This window comes from Sciurus carolinensis, chromosome 5 (assembly GCF_902686445.1).
Source record: "Sciurus carolinensis chromosome 5, mSciCar1.2, whole genome shotgun sequence".
NCBI classification, from domain to species: domain Eukaryota; kingdom Metazoa; phylum Chordata; class Mammalia; order Rodentia; family Sciuridae; genus Sciurus; species Sciurus carolinensis.
In genome coordinates, this window is record NC_062217.1 from 94,541,973 (window position 1) to 94,559,144 (window position 17,172).

At 31.7% G+C, this 17,172-nt stretch overlaps 1 protein-coding gene across 1 annotated transcript in view; it reads right to left on the reverse strand.

The window, feature by feature from the left end:
- Positions 1-305: 305 nt before the first annotated feature.
- Pten (phosphatase and tensin homolog) overlaps positions 306-17,172 on the reverse strand; it is a 29,615-nt gene continuing 12,748 nt past the window's right edge. Inside the window, exons 2-5 of the mRNA XM_047552603.1 lie at positions 17,008-17,149; positions 11,623-11,789; positions 8,899-9,123; positions 306-6,854 (exon numbers count right to left, since the gene is read on the reverse strand). Of these exons, the coding sequence (XP_047408559.1) occupies positions 6,669-6,854; positions 8,899-9,123; positions 11,623-11,789; positions 17,008-17,149 (720 nt within the window). The 3' untranslated portion in view covers positions 306-6,668. The remainder of the gene's footprint in view (positions 6,855-8,898; positions 9,124-11,622; positions 11,790-17,007; positions 17,150-17,172) is intronic.

Below are 17,172 nucleotides of genomic sequence, written 5' to 3' on the forward strand. Positions count from 1 at the left end.
TTGGTATTTCACTGAAATGAACTAGTTTCATGCATCCCATTTAATATCAAGGGGGTGGAAATCTAGAGGAGTATATGGAATGTTTTGTGATCATCACTGTATCATATGCATCCTGTATCTCACAGCATGTATCACAGCATATCTTTATTTCAGTAAAGTCTGTTTCCTTTACTGCAGTGTAAATTCATCCATGGCAAGGACAGGGTGTGTTTGTTTTGCTTACTATTGTATTCCAAACACCTGTTATATATAGCAGGCACCTGATAAATAATTGTTGAAAGAATAAAAAGCTAAAAAACAAATAGTCAAAATAATTAACCTTTTTAATTTTAAAGGAAAAATACTCTCCATAGGAAGGCATTTCTATTCTTATGTCCATCAGTAGCCAAATGGAACTCAATATAAACATTTTCAAAACACCAACTTTGGTTTAACGCACAAGTTTAAAAATAACTCATTAATGCATATATCAAGATGCTACTAACAAATCCATTTATATTCAAGATTGGTTACTGTATGTCAAAGGTCATCTATGGTTAACATTTTCATTACAATGAACTGTGAAATTCCAGTGAGAAATGCTTGCCTGAATCAAACTTTTTAATCTTTAAACTTGGAGTTTAGCATTCTTGAAAATCTAATTCACTCATACACACATCCACAAACAATACACATGCACACACTCACAAACTGCTCATTAGGGCGTGAGGGCAATTTAATAGAAACAGAAATTAGATGTTGAAAGGACATTTGCAAATGTGGGATACTGTTTGGACAACTCTACAGAATAGGCAGAAAATCCTAAAGGCGCATATAAATAATAGCCAGTGATAGCTACAGAAAAATCACACCTAAACATTAAGAATTTCACTAAACAAATTTGGTAAACTGAATCACTAGAGCCATGACTACAAGCCTTGCTCCATTCCACACAAACAAATCTCTACATTATAAGAATCCACATGCAACAGAGAAAATATAAATTATTTTTAATCTTAAAAAATGAGAAATATAAATCCTTGTTAAACACTTCATTTAAAAATAGGCAGCTTTATTTTAAAATGTGATAATGCTCAAAGATGGCAGTTAACTTACTCATATATGTAAAAAGGTTTTTAAAGTATCAATACATTGGTTTATAAGTTATACACTGCCCTCAGCTGAATGTTTTTTCACCAAAATTCTCAAATAATTGTCAAAAAGAATTGTATGTTTTAAATCCACCTTAGTACTAAACATGGTTTCAGAGCTAAAGGGTGATGTATGAAATTTCAAGTTTTTGATGTGATGTAAATCACAAGAGTACAGATTTGAAGACAATTGAATGATAAACCAGTGATAAAAGCAGTTTTACTTGTGGGGCGGGGGGGTGATGATTAAATTAATTTGCTCCAAATCAAGTTATTTGGGAATATTAAAAACAAAAAGTTAAAATTTTTTTCCAATCTAAAAGAGGAATAGAAAGGTGATGAAATTAACTAACACTGTTTCACACATTCTGCTTTGTTTAAAATGGCGCTTGAAGTTCAGCTTGTCTATGCTAAATAAATGTAACTTTTACTTAGACATGTATTTAATGCCAACGATATTTAAACATTCATGATTAACCCACTGAATTGGAAAGGACTCTCAGTAACTACACAAAATCTACTTCTGTAGCATTAGAAAGTGATCAAATCACTCTTCATTTTCTGAGGCAAAGGAACATTCTACAAATTCATGATGGAAACACAAAATTAAAAGGTTTTGAGAATATGCACAGTATAAATTCCATTTTTAAAGAAAATATATACATGAATATACAGAAAAAATGATTGTATAGTCACTAAAGTATTAATAATGGCTATGTCTCCAGGAGGTGGGATTATGATTATTTTGTTGTTTTGCTGGGAAAATATTCTAAAAATAGCCAATTTAAGAACCAGAGTACTACCAGTGAAATTATTTTGTCCTTTCCTTTCTTCACATTGCAAACGTTTAAAGCTACCAACCAACATCAGTTTGTCACAGTGGCTACCTACATTCTAATACACTTAAAAGATCTCTTTGAAAGATGGAAAAACAGGCTAGGTGCAGTGGCACATGCCTGTAATCCTGGCAACTCAGGTGACTGACGCTAGAGGGTTGAAAGTTTGAGGCCAGTCTCAGCAAATTGGTGAGGCCCTGTCTCAAAATAATAAATAAAACAGGCTGGGAATGTAACTCAGTGGTAATGCACCTTGGGTTCAATCCCCAGTACTGGAAGGAAAAAAAAAAAAGCTAGATTAAAGCAGCTTTACCTTACCACCAGTCTTCCTATCATTATAAAATTCTATAGGAAAATCAGTCTCTAACTCTCATGTTTTTCTCCATTACCTTATTTACTTTTTAGGTACTGTTCCTACACCAGTTTGGATTGAGTATTATTGTTCCCTTCAAAAATATTTCTGTCTACACTAGCAACTGCTAATTAATAAAAGTTACATGTTAAGCCATTTTAAGACTAAACTTTTGATATATTGCTAATCATCTGGCAAAAATAAAAGAACCAAGAGAGTTTCATGTTTACAGTAAGTTAAATGTAAGGGTCTTGATTTTTTTGGAAGCCTGCATGTTAAACACTGGTGATTTTAAAGTTCTCAATGGAAATGGTGATGGCATTCACGTGAACCAAGCTAACTCAAATTACAGCATAGTGAGGACATAATATAAAACAAAATGCCAGTAAACTCTATTTATCAAACATCACCAAAATATCTTGTAAATCAAAATACTTGACTCCAGAATTGTTTTCATCCATAGTAATTAGGACTCCTATAAAAGTGTGTGAATACACATATGCCTTCATACTTCTTTACATTATCACACATCATTCACAATTACTTTTAAAAAGTCACATGGAGAACATTATAAAACTTGAAATAACATTAAATTCCACTTTTACATTAGTGGTCTGCTTTACTTTCAAAACATTTGTACAAGCTATACTTTCACTTATTACCTTATGTTTTGTTGAAAGGATATACCTTAGTCTTTAAGTTTTCAAGAATATTAACAAATAACAATATTAAATTCAAGTACACAAGTCCTTTAGACTATTCTGGAATATCAATTTTTATATGGCACAAGTCACACTGAGTAGATGATGCTTCCCAGATGTTGATGGCAGAGTACAGAATTATAAAGAAAAGCCACAGGAGTAGACATATACTCTACTCTCAAACTGACAAAGGCTATTCTTTTATAATAGGTTTTGAAGGACAGCAGAGGAAAAAAAATTACAGAAAACTTCTTAATCATATTTGGCTGCCCATTATTTAAAATTTCAATGGATTTAAGCAATTGAAATTATAAATACTCCCATTTAATAAAACACCCACACAATGACAAGAATGAGACTTTAATCAGTTTTAAGTGGAGTTTATAACACTAAGAGATAAAGGGTTGTTAACAAACACAATAACAAATGGACATCTGATTGGTATGAGGCATTATCCTGTACACATTTTTTTTTTTTTTTTTTTTTTTTTGTGTATCCTCAGTGCATAGCATTTACACACAGAGCCACTGCTGCACAGCACAAGAGTATCTGAAGAGGCTGAATCAGAGTAAGGCTGTTTAACAGACTGAAATTTTTTAGTATATATATTCTATATGAAAACAGATTGAACTTTTGAACTGGCAGGTAGAAGGCAACTCTGCCAAATACTACAGTTAAAGCCCCCACTTTAGTGCACAGTTCCACCCCTTCCATCTGCATGCATGACACATTAACAGTATTTAAAGGTAAACGAGGCACTTTGTGGCAACCACAGCCATCGTTATGAACATATTGCACAAATTTTCTATAACTAAACATGTAATTTGTACCCTACTCGTATTTTTTAAAGCTGAAACATTTGATGCTGCCGGTAAACTCCACTTATGTTTATAACCTGTGCCACAGCAAAGAATGGTGATGCTGTTTATTCAACTACCCTTTTATAATTATGGCAAAAATGTCCAAGAGGAGTTAGAGGACTTGGGATGGTACAGGGCCCAAATGTAAGCTTTCTTAAGTGATGTCTTCAAGTAACTTCAGACATGTAAGCTGCTGCACATCCAAAAAGTCTAAGAAAACATTCCAGAAACTTGGGAAAGATTACCTACAGAATGTATTTCAGGTTAATTATGAATACTGTCATAAATAAAGTTTTAATTAGGACTCAAAAACCTTTCAGTCATAACAATTCTTGTCAAATTCTAGGGGTATGGTAACTGAAATAAAGGAAGGAGAGTATGTATAATATATATTTATATATATATATATAATATATATAATGCCATTTTTCCATTTCCAATGACTACACCATAAAATGTAAGCAAGGCTTCTCAAAAACACTGAAACATTCAAAATCAAAACCCTCATTCAGACCTTCACATTCCAAAGGAAAAATAATAACAGTGCAAAAGCCCATTATAATATCATTATTTATGACCTGGCCCTCCATGTTACATATTGGAACAATACAAGTTATGTTTTAATATGCTGTGCCCAAAACTATAAAAAAGAACAATATTAATAACTAATTTCAAAACAGGAATAGTGACTTTCATTTTAGTCAGTTATTTTCAGCTTTTATGAAACACAAGGTTATCATAAATTTCAATGGTGAGATCTTAGGAATAGTTGTCTCCAGCTTTACCAATTTAACTTATGAGCCATCAATACTCTATATATCAGTGTTTAATAATAAATGTGTAAATCCTAGGAGCTTTGTTAAAAATTTAAAATTTTATTTGTTGAGTGAAATTGATGAGGTATGGAAAATGTCATTATTACCAAGAAAATTTTAGATCAAGTTCTGCCTAATCTATTTACCATTAAATTCTATAAATGCTGCTCTAGTAGTTCCTATGCAATCTGTATTTGTAAATTATAACTAGTCAGACCACAGCTAGTGAACAATTTCAGCACCAATAAGTTATTAAAAATGGGATTCTACACCATTAAGAAATATAATGGCTAGGTATTCAAATGTCAAAGTCAAGGTATAATTTGAAAGACACCAAATTTCTGGGGGGAAAATCCTTTTTAATAGTATCTTCACATTAGCTTTACAATAGTAGTTGTATCTCCTAAAAATCATATGCAGTCTGGGCATATCAAATATGTGATGGTGTTTAAGAAGTGAAATTGAAGCCCTAGTCCCAACTCTAACACTATGAAATGACTTAACACTGCATGTTAAAAAAAAACAAAACAAAACTATTCAATAGCAAATCAATAAAGCATGTGTAGGACAATTTCTACCAAAAAATTAAAAGCCTTCTTATTTATGCAGTGTTGAAAATTTACTGCAACTCTAATTCTTTTTAACACAATTTTTTTAATATACACATATACGTATTCAGTATTCAAGTAAAATTCCCTAACAGTTAATGACATTTAAAAAAATGTGCAAAACTGCAAAACTCATTGTAATAGAATGTGTAAGGTCAAAAGGGTGGAACAGCTGACAGCTACTGGATTGAATAAGTGCATCATAAATCTTTAAAGAAAAAAAAAAAACCACTTACTGTAGAATATGAAACTGAAATTTCCTGTGCAGCATTACAAAATATTTTATATTTAATGAGAAAAAAGAAGTTTGCAGGCAGCACATAGAAGCATCCACAGCAGGTATATGATTGAAAACTTAAAGTAAATGTAAGTTGTTGACTGATGTAGGTACTAATAGCATCTGACTTTTAGCACTGGCCTTGATTACACAGGAGATGGAGCAGTCATTACAATTGAGAAAACATTTAATAAATCATTGTCAATTTTTATAATGTTTCAAGCCCATTCTTTGTTGATAGCCTCCACATTTATATGGTTAAGTCATTGTTGCTGTGTTTCTTTTCTATGCCCACATTGTTTCTATATCCCTTCATTTGTGGATTCTTAAGATGTTGCAGAAGGTTCATTCCTGTACCCCAATACAAATTCACTCCTTCTAGCTGCCTTTTCTAGCACCAATATGCTTAAAAAAAAAATGCACAAACAACAAGCAGTGACAGCGGCCAATTCCTCAAATGTCCAGATTAATAATGATAGCATGCTAAAGAAAGGTGCGTGTAAATAGCTGGAGATGGTATATGGTCCAGAGTCCAGCATAAAATATATTCCTTTCTGAGCATTCCCTCCATTCCCCCAACCCAAATACATGCATTAGAAGGTAGCAAAACCCTTTAGAAACTTCTCTTAGCCAACTGTGAACTTATCTGTTGCCACAAGTGCAAAGGGGTAGGATGTGAACCTGTAATTCACAAAGCTTTTTAGCCACTTAGGTTGGTGACAGAATACAAAAGGAAAAATTCCTACGTATACACATCAGTCTGTCTCCACTTTTTATAAAACTGGAATAAAATGGGAAAGTGCCATCTTTATTTATCCTAATTGAATTTTAAATGTCCTTTTGACACAAAAGGTATATACATGACACAGCTACACAACCTTTTTTTCAACTGGACAACAAGTGTCAAAACCCTGTGGATGTATAGGGTAAAACAAGATTGGTCAGGAAAAGAGAATTGTTCCTATTACTGGTAATCTGACACAATGTCCTATTGCCATTAAAAAAAAAAAAAAAAAAAAAAAAGGTCCATTTTCAGTTTATTCAAGTTTGTTTTCATGGTATTTTTATCCCTCTTGATAAAAAAAAAAATCAGACTTTTGTAATTTGTGTATGCTGATCTTCATCAAAAGGTTCATTCTCTGGATCAGAGTCAGTGGTGTCAGAATATCTATAATGATCAGGTTCATTGTCACTAACATCTGGTGTTACAGAAGTTGAACTGCTAGCCTCTGGATTTGATGGCTCCTCTACTGTTTTTGTAAAATACAGCTTCACCTAGAAAAAGAAAATAAAAAATGTAAATCTACAATTATGACTAATCTTAACTTACTTAGCAAAGACATGTATTTTAATACATTCATTTAAAAATACTATAACAAACATATCTTTAAAGGACAACTGTCTTTCAAATAACCCTCTTCTTATTTAGAGTTCTTATATATTCTTTCCTGCTAAGTACTGAAAAGACAAACTGGGATCTTAATATACTATTTTTTAAGAAACATAAGCTACAAGCATTCACTAAATAATGCTACAAAGAAATGTAGATTCAAGTTCATCTATCATTCAACATAATGTAATTTTTCAGTCACAAAATTCAATTCACAAATGGCTGAATTCTTACTAGGAGGCACTTGATCACTGAAACACATCCCCAGTCCTATTTTGTATTTTATTTAGAGACAGGGTCTCACTGAGTTGCTTAGCGCTCACTGTTGCTGAGGCTGACTTTGAACTTGAGATCCTCCTGCCTCAGCCTCCAGAGCTGCTGAGATTACAGGTGTACGCCACCTCACCCAGCTACAAATGACTGAATTCTGAAAGTTTCTCCTACTACCTGTCTGAAACTCAATGTATTTTCTGATACTAACCATATTATACAAACATAAATACTGATTCAATGATGCATACAGCCCTAAAAAATTGAGGAGAGAGGGAAGTGAACGTAGAACATATAGTGGCCTAAACAGTGGGTCAATGGCCTTTATATGCACAATTAAAATAACTGTTGAAACACCCCTAATATAGTAGGTACTTCCATTTTAAAGGAAGGAAACAAAGACCCAGAAAGGTTAGGGAACATGTTAGAGGACACATACCTGGTAGTGAATGTGGGATCTTAATCCCCTGCTTATTCTGTTTTATCTATAGTCCCTTCTCTATTTTTCAAATCTCCTTTAACAACCAACATCCATTTAATCAGTAAATTCTTTACATTTCTACCTTTAAAATACCATATATACCCTATCTGACAGTTTCTCATTACCCCTCAATACCACTATTCTCATCCAAGCAACCATCTCTCACCTGAATGTTTTAAACCACTGCCAACAGCCTCTTAACTGATCTTTTAGCTTCCACTCAAAGACAAAATTCAGATTACATCTTTCTTATGCTGAAAACATTTTTTCTACTCCAGAACTGGTTTTCTTACCAACTTCCTTTTGGTCAAAAAGACTAAGGTTACTCAAATATACTAAACATTTATTCCTGTCTCAGGGCTTTTGCACTGAATTACTCTTCCCTCTTTTCCCAGATACTTGTATAACTCACTCATCTCATTTAGGCCTCTACTTAAATGTCATTCATTTGATCAAGCATTCTCAAGCTACTCTGGGTTTAAAAAAAAAAAAAAAAGACAAGATTACTTTCTATCCTATCTGTATTTTTCATAGCACTTACCATGATATAACATCGTAACTGTGTACTGATAACTAAAACACCTTTTATTTATAATCACAAATATAAAAATTCTGGTAATATTAAAAGAGAAAACAATAAAAGAGAGAAAGATATTTTAAAGTCTAATTGAGAAAAATTAAGATTTAGAGAAAAAAAGGAAATGGAAACCTGTGATTTCTAAAGGAAACTTTTAAACAGAAATTTAAGATCCAGAGGTATTTAATATTAGATCTATTTTCACTTATGAAACATGTACCTTTCCCTCTCAAGAATTACTAGTATTGCCATGTACAGAGAAACAACATGTATCCCATTTGTTTACAATTAAAAAAAAATTGAATCATACATTAAATGCAAAAAAAAAGAATTACTAGTATTGTGCTTATAAACTATTGTTAGATTTGTTACAATGAAAAACATAAGAATAAAAGAAAAAAAGGGCATGCTAAAGAGTAAAAATACCAAGTAGAATAAGAAATAGGGAAGAAAAATGGCAAACAACCATTTGAGGTTTACCAATTGCTTTTCTTAAACTGAAGAATTCTTGCCTATAAATAGAGATACGCATGTGCCTGTGCACACACACACCCAGATGCATGCATGTCTTCACCAGTACTGCACAATGCTTTTAACTGACCTTAAAATTTGGAGAAAAATATCGGTTGGCCTTGTCTTTATTTGCTTTGTCAAGATCATTTTTTGTTAAAGTAAGTACTAGATATTCCTTGTCATTATCTGCACGTTCTATACTGCAAATACTATCGATTTCTTGATCACATAGACTTCCATTTTCTACTCTTTCTGAGGTTTCCTCTGGTCCTGGTATGAAGAACGTATTTACCCAAAAATGAAACATTTTATCCTATAAAAATAAAAGAAACAAATTACTAATTTTTTTAAAAAAGAAATATATGTCATCTATAAAACATCTGCCCCCACGAAGTCAACAAATTATGTACCATTCAATATTTCAAATAAAGGTAAACACAATCTGTGGGTTATCTTTTGAATTCACAATTATGAGAATTTTTCTTTTCTTCAAATTTTAGAGCAAAAATATAATCTCCTAAGATCAGAGATAACTTACTTTTGTCTTAAAATTATAAGTAAAATATTTTTTAGTCCAATACTAGTTTTAACCCATTAAGTCAAGTTTTCAATTCTGCAAATATTTCAACAAAATTGACACAAATGCATTAAAATAAGTTGGAAATCACAATATAGAAATTACATATTAACTAATATCAATTAATATAATTATAATTCTATAATTACATAGGTCTGTTATTTATTATATAATTCTATTATATATTACATAAAATATAGAATACATATTCAAGTTTTTACAGGTATTCTGCACCTGGGATGATGAGACAAAATAGGTTAAAAAATGTTTTGAGTTTATGTATTTGTAGATATAAACAAATCTCAGATATTTTAGTAAAAGTTCTTATAAGGTACTTTCCTCAAGAAGCAAGGTAAATACATTTTTACTTCTCCAGCAATATTTAAATCTAATTGATTCCACCTTCTTCAATGACAATGTATGCCTGAAAACTTTCATAATAAAATTGTGTGTGGTGGGGGTTGGGGGTGACCCAATATAAAAGTTAAGCCTGTGGGGTCATTTGACAGTTAATTGTGACACCTTATCTGATGCCTTACACTGCCATTAAAACCTTCTATTTTAATTTATCTTGAAATTTTGTTTTTGCCCCAAGAATATGCTAAGACTCTTAAGAATTTTATTTCTTGAATTTCATTCTTTTAATAGTACCTAGGCAAGACAATCTCATACATGACAATTTCTTTTAAAAAGCTGTTAATTATAATTATTTTAGAAAAATCACTGAGTAATTACATTTTACTTAGAAGAAAATATTTAAATTTCAAAAAATATGGATTTCTTATGTGTGCTGATTATACTAAAACTGCTCGTTAAATCAAAGCAGACATTTAAATAAGACAGGGGAAATCATGTAATATTGAAAACTACTGTAAAGTAATACAAGACACACAAAAATATAAATATTTAATCTTTGATTTTATGTTAGTGTAAAGTACAGAAGAACAAAAATAAAAATGAACACCCTCCTAAAACTACAGGGAAATAGAGAAGCAGGTATGTATTTTTAAAAGCAAAATATAAAATTTATGTGTATATATATACACGAGTCTTATAAAGTACAGGAGAAAACACACACACACACACACACACACACACACAAAGTTTACTAATTATCTTGATTTTGTCTGGATTCCCAAAAAATATTATTTCAAAGCTACTGAGATATATTTAATTTTTATTTACACAAGGGGGTAGAAAATGTGTTTCTGGGGAAAAATATCACTTTAATATTCAGTGTTTTTTTTTTCCCAGATACTTGGATTCTGAATAAAGGAAATAACATTTCTGATAAGTCAGAACAGTGTTAAAAATTTTTGTAGTAAATGAAACTTCCTCTAATTTTCCTAAAAATTGAGAAAACTAAATCAATCCTATTTCTGACATGTCTAAAAATTGGTAATGTTTAAATATCTAGTATGATTAACGAGGCAGCAACATTACACAAAATTAGGGCTTTTTTTCCATTACTACTTAAAAATTTTGCACCTTAGGTTCACTTTAATGTCCACAGTTAATATTTTAAATCAAGATAGTTTATTTTATAATCTTGTCATCTCTAAATATAGCTCAGTAAAATTTTCTAACTTTCTAAACCTGCATATTTAAATACCACATTTTTTCATTCATTATTACTTCCTCTTCATAACTACTTCTCTCCTAACTAAAAAGCTAAATATTTAGTAAATATGGGGAAATTAAATATAAATATAACCAATTCTCAAGAAACATAACCAAATGGGGGAAAATGGTTTGTATCATTACATAAGACCACAGAACAGATCTTAACTGCCGTTTATAAGTCTAGTATTTTTTAAACCTATGGTTGAATGCTAATTTCTTTTCAGTTAATTCACCATCTTTTTGCAGAGGATTATTAACTGATTGAGTGGGGGTATGTACACAATCTAACACTTTTACAAAACTTCTTTGTATAAAACAAGTTAAGAAAAATTCATTTCATGTTACAATGTTCTATGAACTTTTCCTTCTAACAAGATTATTTACCATTCTGATGTTCCATTAAAGCCACAGAAAGTAAAGCACCCACAGATCTAACCATTGAAGAAAACTAACTCTAGTTCATTAAGTGTTCATCATAAAATAAAATATAGCTTTTAATCTTTCTTTATAGAATGACTTCTGCCTTACTAAAAGCTTTAAGTAAAAGATTCAGGGCTAATCTTAAAGGTATGCCTATTTTGATAATTTCCCCCAAAAAAGTAAAGTGCAAACCTTTTTTAGCATCTTGTTCTGTTTGTGGAAGAACTCTACTTTGATGTCACCACACACAGGCAATGGCTGAGGGAACTCAAAGTACATGAACTTGTCTTCCCGTCGTGTGGGTCCTGAATTGGAGGAATATATCTTCACCTTTAGCTGGCAGACCACAAACTGAGGATCTGCATGATTAAATACATACTATTTTACTTCACAGGAAATGCCTTCAACTGCCAAAAGCTATTTTAATGATCAATTATCAGCATTATATACAAAATGGTAAATCCACATCTGTACTCCTGATCTAAAACAAATCAGTAGAAATAAATAAGGTCAATAATATAATCAAGGTATGGTTTTCTCCAATTTGAATTTATAAAATAAGGTTCTAGTAGTAGAATAGTCAACTCCTGTCTCATAAACTAGTCCCAAAAGAGGACATCTAGCAATATAGTAACATCAAGACTTGTCTTTTAAATTATGCTAAAATTCTAAAATGAAGTATAAAAATAATTTTAATAATTTTTCTGGAATATTTGTGAATTACATAAATGGTAACTTTTAAAACGCATATTCACTGTAGTGTTTTGAAGCTTCCAGCCTGTGCCAAAAATCACAAAATAAAAATTATTACATGTTCATAAGAGGAAAGAGAACATATAACCTACAACAAAGTCATAATAAATTCCTCAAGCATAATACACTTAGTATTTATAAGAATATTAACCATCCTTTTTTTTTTTAACCTCTAGCTCACATTTTATTTAAAAGTATAAAAGTTACCACCATGAGAAAGGAAATGGTTTGAGATGTCTGCAGCAGTCCTTAAGTGTAAATTACAGCATAACCTCCCCTCCCTCCAAAACACATTAACAACCATTCTGACTTTGGACTGTATCTGTTTTACAATAGCTGGTAAAGTATAACTGCTCAAAATTCATCATGCTTTTTGTGAGCATTTCAACTAAAAAAGGTAGTAAAGTGTGGAAAAGAAGAGATTGTTGTTCTATTTTAAAATTCTACTCAAAATTCATTTATAGCTAATAACTTTGGTGACAGAAAGACTAATGAATATTAAGATTCTACAACTTTAAAAACTTCAAATTAAATAACCTGACAAAGCATAATTCATTTGTAGTATACTGAAGAATTTTTTAAAATGTCCATTGATTAATCTTAGGAGATAAGAAGATCTCAAAGGAAACATGCCAAGACAATAAAGAAACAGAAATACAAGTTTGCATATAGTATATGAGAAATATATACATGTTGCATATGTATGTATGTGTGGTGTGCGTGCGTGTGTGTGTACATACATATGTATATATCACACAAAATCCTCAGCACCTCAAAAGGCATTATTATCCTTCAAGGCAAAAAAAAAAAAAAAAGTCTCATATTTTTAATCAATGTGACCAAAGACTGCAAATGAGGCAAAAAGTCAAACCAAGCTAAATGAATTTCCAGTTTAATAAACACCCACCAGTATACCTCTGTAATATCTAAAGAAATATCAGTAATCACATAATAAATGTTTGACAAAAGTATGTGGGGTTATTCTAATATGGATTTGTTAAGACACACATCATGAGGAAAGGTTACCCCCAAAAGGGGAAATGCTACACCAACAACCTGCCAATAAATTTCATTTCTTTGACTAAAGAACAAAGTGCAGTAAACCATTTTACAAGTCTTTATGTGACTGAAATTTTCACAGGAAATATAGCTTAAATAAGCAAAAAAACCAACTTACAATTTCAAAGTTGTGATAAATTAGCCAAGATGAAAATGTGTTATATTAATTCAGAATTGTTACCAACAATTTTCAAGCTAATTACAAATTGGTATTAAGTAGAATTTCCTCTAAAAACTAAGCTTAAAATGTTTTAATAAAAATTATAAGTTTGCCAGACGTGTGGTGCATACCTGTAATCCCAGCAAGTCTGAGGTCAGCCTCAGCAACTTAGTGAGGCCCTAACCAACTTAGCAGGACCCTGTCTCAAAATCAAAAATAAAAAGAGCTGGGGATGTGACTTGGAGGTTAAGAACCCTGTGGGTTCAACCTCAGTACCAAAAATTAGTAAGTTTCCTCGAAACACTAAGGAAAATACTCTACGATATGGATTTCACATTTTAGATAACGTCTAACTCATCATCAGAAGTCCAACATTAGTGTGGTTCTTTTGAATTCTAAGATACCATTTTGATACATTTTCTGATATGATTGATTATTCTAAGGAAATGACAGGAACCATACCTAGAGTAAATAAAAATAAAATTTAAATTTTCTTAGATATATAGATAGATAGATATAGGTATGTCTATGTATGTGCAGAGACAGAAACCCACATCAATCAACTTTATTAACATTCTTAACCCTTTCAGAAAATAAATTTTTCCTTCACTTTAAAATATTAAAATAACTAAGAAAAAGGTTGTGAACCCTGACAACTTTGCGGATTATTTTTCACCACTAGTTTTCTTTTCTTCACTGATTCCCTTCTCCTTTCTGAACCCAAGTTGCCATACATCTCAGTCCTCACCTTTTGTTTTATTCCAAGTCTTCCTACCCCACAACATATTTACATGAAAAGGTTTAAGAAGTCTTTTTCTTTATGCATTCCAAAATACCAGATATCTTTCACCTATATCTGAACCTAGACCCCAGTACTCACTGAATATCTCCATGTGAAAAGTTCATTTTCATCAGATTTAAAACATGCTTAAAACCAAATGTCTACAAATCTCAGGTTCACTTTTCTTTCTTCTCCTTTCTGTGAATCATCTACCTGAGCAGGACTAAAACTTTGATGAAATCTTTGTATATAAATAGCTAAAGAAAAACTAAACACCTATTTGCTCACCCTACCACAACTGGCATAAGGCAAGTCACATTGGTTTTCTTTTCACTATTTTTGCCTTCTACAACTTTCTATACAACTACCCTAAAAACATGGTTTAAATGTCTCATACTATCATGATACTATATTATTTATCAAACCAAGTTTAAAATCCCCTTCAAGATTTTCTAATTGACATTCCATTTCTGTTCCATGCTGTCTTTACACTTTCCCAGTTCATTTCCTTTATGTGCTTTAGTTCAAGCTGTTTCCTATTGCCTGTTCTATTCCTATTACTTCCTTCAGATTTAATATCAATCTAAATTGTATGCTTTCCTCAATGTTAAATAAAGAGCTGGTGAACTGCCAGGCATAGTGGCACACACCTCCCAGCAACTCAGGAGGTTGAGGCAGGAAGATAGCAAGTTCAAGGTCAACCTCAGCAACTTAGCAAGGCCCTGTCTCAAATAAAAAATACAAAGGACTGTGGATGTACTTCAGGAGTAAAGTGCCTCTGAGTTCAAGCCCCAGTAACAAAAAATGACAAAGAAAAAGAGAGTGAACCTGCACACACGCTGAAGGACTTCTTTTATGAAAATGTTTTGACAATTCCTTTTATGAATAATACATTAATAATTTATAAAACAAAACCTCCAATTTAACATCATATACCTATATTTTAATGATCTTAATAAACAAGGAAAATTTAATAAACACAAAAATTTTTTAAATATTTCAGTAGTTAATAATTTAAGTCTAGAAATGCAATACTGTGAGACCAAAAACAAAACAGGGTTTAAATATAGGCAGGCTGAGTAGAACTGAAAAGAAACTTTTGCTAGAGAGGTCAATGTGAAAAAATTATACTAATAAGATTGAATGTTCTCTTTTTTTTCTCATCTCCATAATACCATCCATTGGCTCTACACTGAAATCTACCGTAAGAAGTTTTTTCTTCCTTTTCCTCTGTTTTTGTTAAGTCCCTACCAACATTAATCACCTCCAACACCCCAGTGCCTTGCACTCAAACGGTTTTAAAAATTATACTGAGATTTAAAAAAAAAAAAAAAAAAAAAAAAAAAAAAAAAATCAATGAGGTTCCTAAGAAGTCTTTAATATGCTGTATTAATCTGTGATCTTTGATAAAGTTGCCTTACTCTTAAACAGGAAAGCTCTGGTAGACAATCCCATCTACTTGTCAAAGATTTAAAAAAAAAAAAATCAAGGAAGTAATTTTTAAATTAATTTAGGGATAAAATATGTTTGAATTAAATATTTTCAAGAAACAAAGCTTAAAGCTAAAACCAATCAGGCATAGTGGCACATGCCTATAATCCCAATGGCTCAGGAGGCTGAGGTGAGGGATTGTGAGTTCAAAGCCAGCCTCAGCAACTTAGTGAGTACCTAAGCAACTCACCGAGACCCTGTCTCTAAACAAAATATTTTTAAAAGGGCTGTGAATATGGCTCGGTGGTTAAACGACCCTGGGTTCAATCCCTGGTACCACAAAAAAAAAAAAAAAAAAAAAAAAAAAAAAAGCTTAAAACCACTAACATTACAAATTTCACTGAAATAATATTAGACATTAAAGAAATATTGAAGGGGTATTTAATCTAGGAACCATAAAGTTGTCCTTTAAATACTAATAAAATATATTTCTTAAACATGAAAACATTACTGACCATTTCCAGATAGTATTTAAGTTCCAGTATTAAAAACTGTTAGGAGTCTTTTGACTAACTGCTTAGGATTCAGGTTTTAAGCTTCCCATCTTAGACTTAGCTAAGAACTCTAACCAAGAAGAGCAGAGAAGCAGAATAGGATAGGGATGGATGAGGTAGGCTTACAAAGTTAGGGTAAAAGAGAAATACACTAGAAGCAGACATCAGTGACATGGTTTGTACTTATTCAGGAAGTTTCAGATTTTAAAATCTCTGCATTTCATTTGATGAGAAAACTCAAAGAAGGGTAGATAGTATGCCCAGAGTTGCTTAGTACTTTAATGACTGAACTAAGATTGGAACTCAAATCTGAATCCAGGTATTCTTCCTCATTCCACATACTCTAAAACTCAAGTTTGTTTGTTTTTTCCCACTCTTTATACTTGACCTGACTGCCTTGTCTTATCACTTCTTCCTTTTTTTTTTTTCATTGTTCAGTCACCATAAATGTAAATATGCATCTTCTTAAGATGAAAGAATTGGTCCTTGCCACAAGACCCGTAAACTGATGAATCCCACCATCACTCTCATGCTGAACCTCTGATGAAGCAAGTTTTCAGTCATCTACTCAGAACTTAAGCTGCATTTGGTGGTTGTAACACAGAATACTTCCTTACTAAACATAATTTGACTTCAAAAAACATTAAAATCACTGTTCTTGGCTTCCTCTGTCCAAGGAGATGAACAATAGAGTCAATTAATTTGGATACTTCAGAAATATACTCTTCTGCATAAATATTTAAATGTGGTAAATTTCTTTCTAGATTTTTATATATACTTCTAGATGTGCTAATAAAAGAATTCCAAAACATGGTAGGATTAGAATTTAGAGCACTTACTGCAAGTTCCGCCACTGAACATTGGAATAGTTTCAAACATCATCTTGTGAAACAACAGTGCCACTGGTCTATAATCCAGATGATTCTTTAACAGGTAGCTATAATAATACACATAGCGCCTCTGACTGGGAATAGTTACTCCCTGGTAAACAGAAAAAAAAAAAA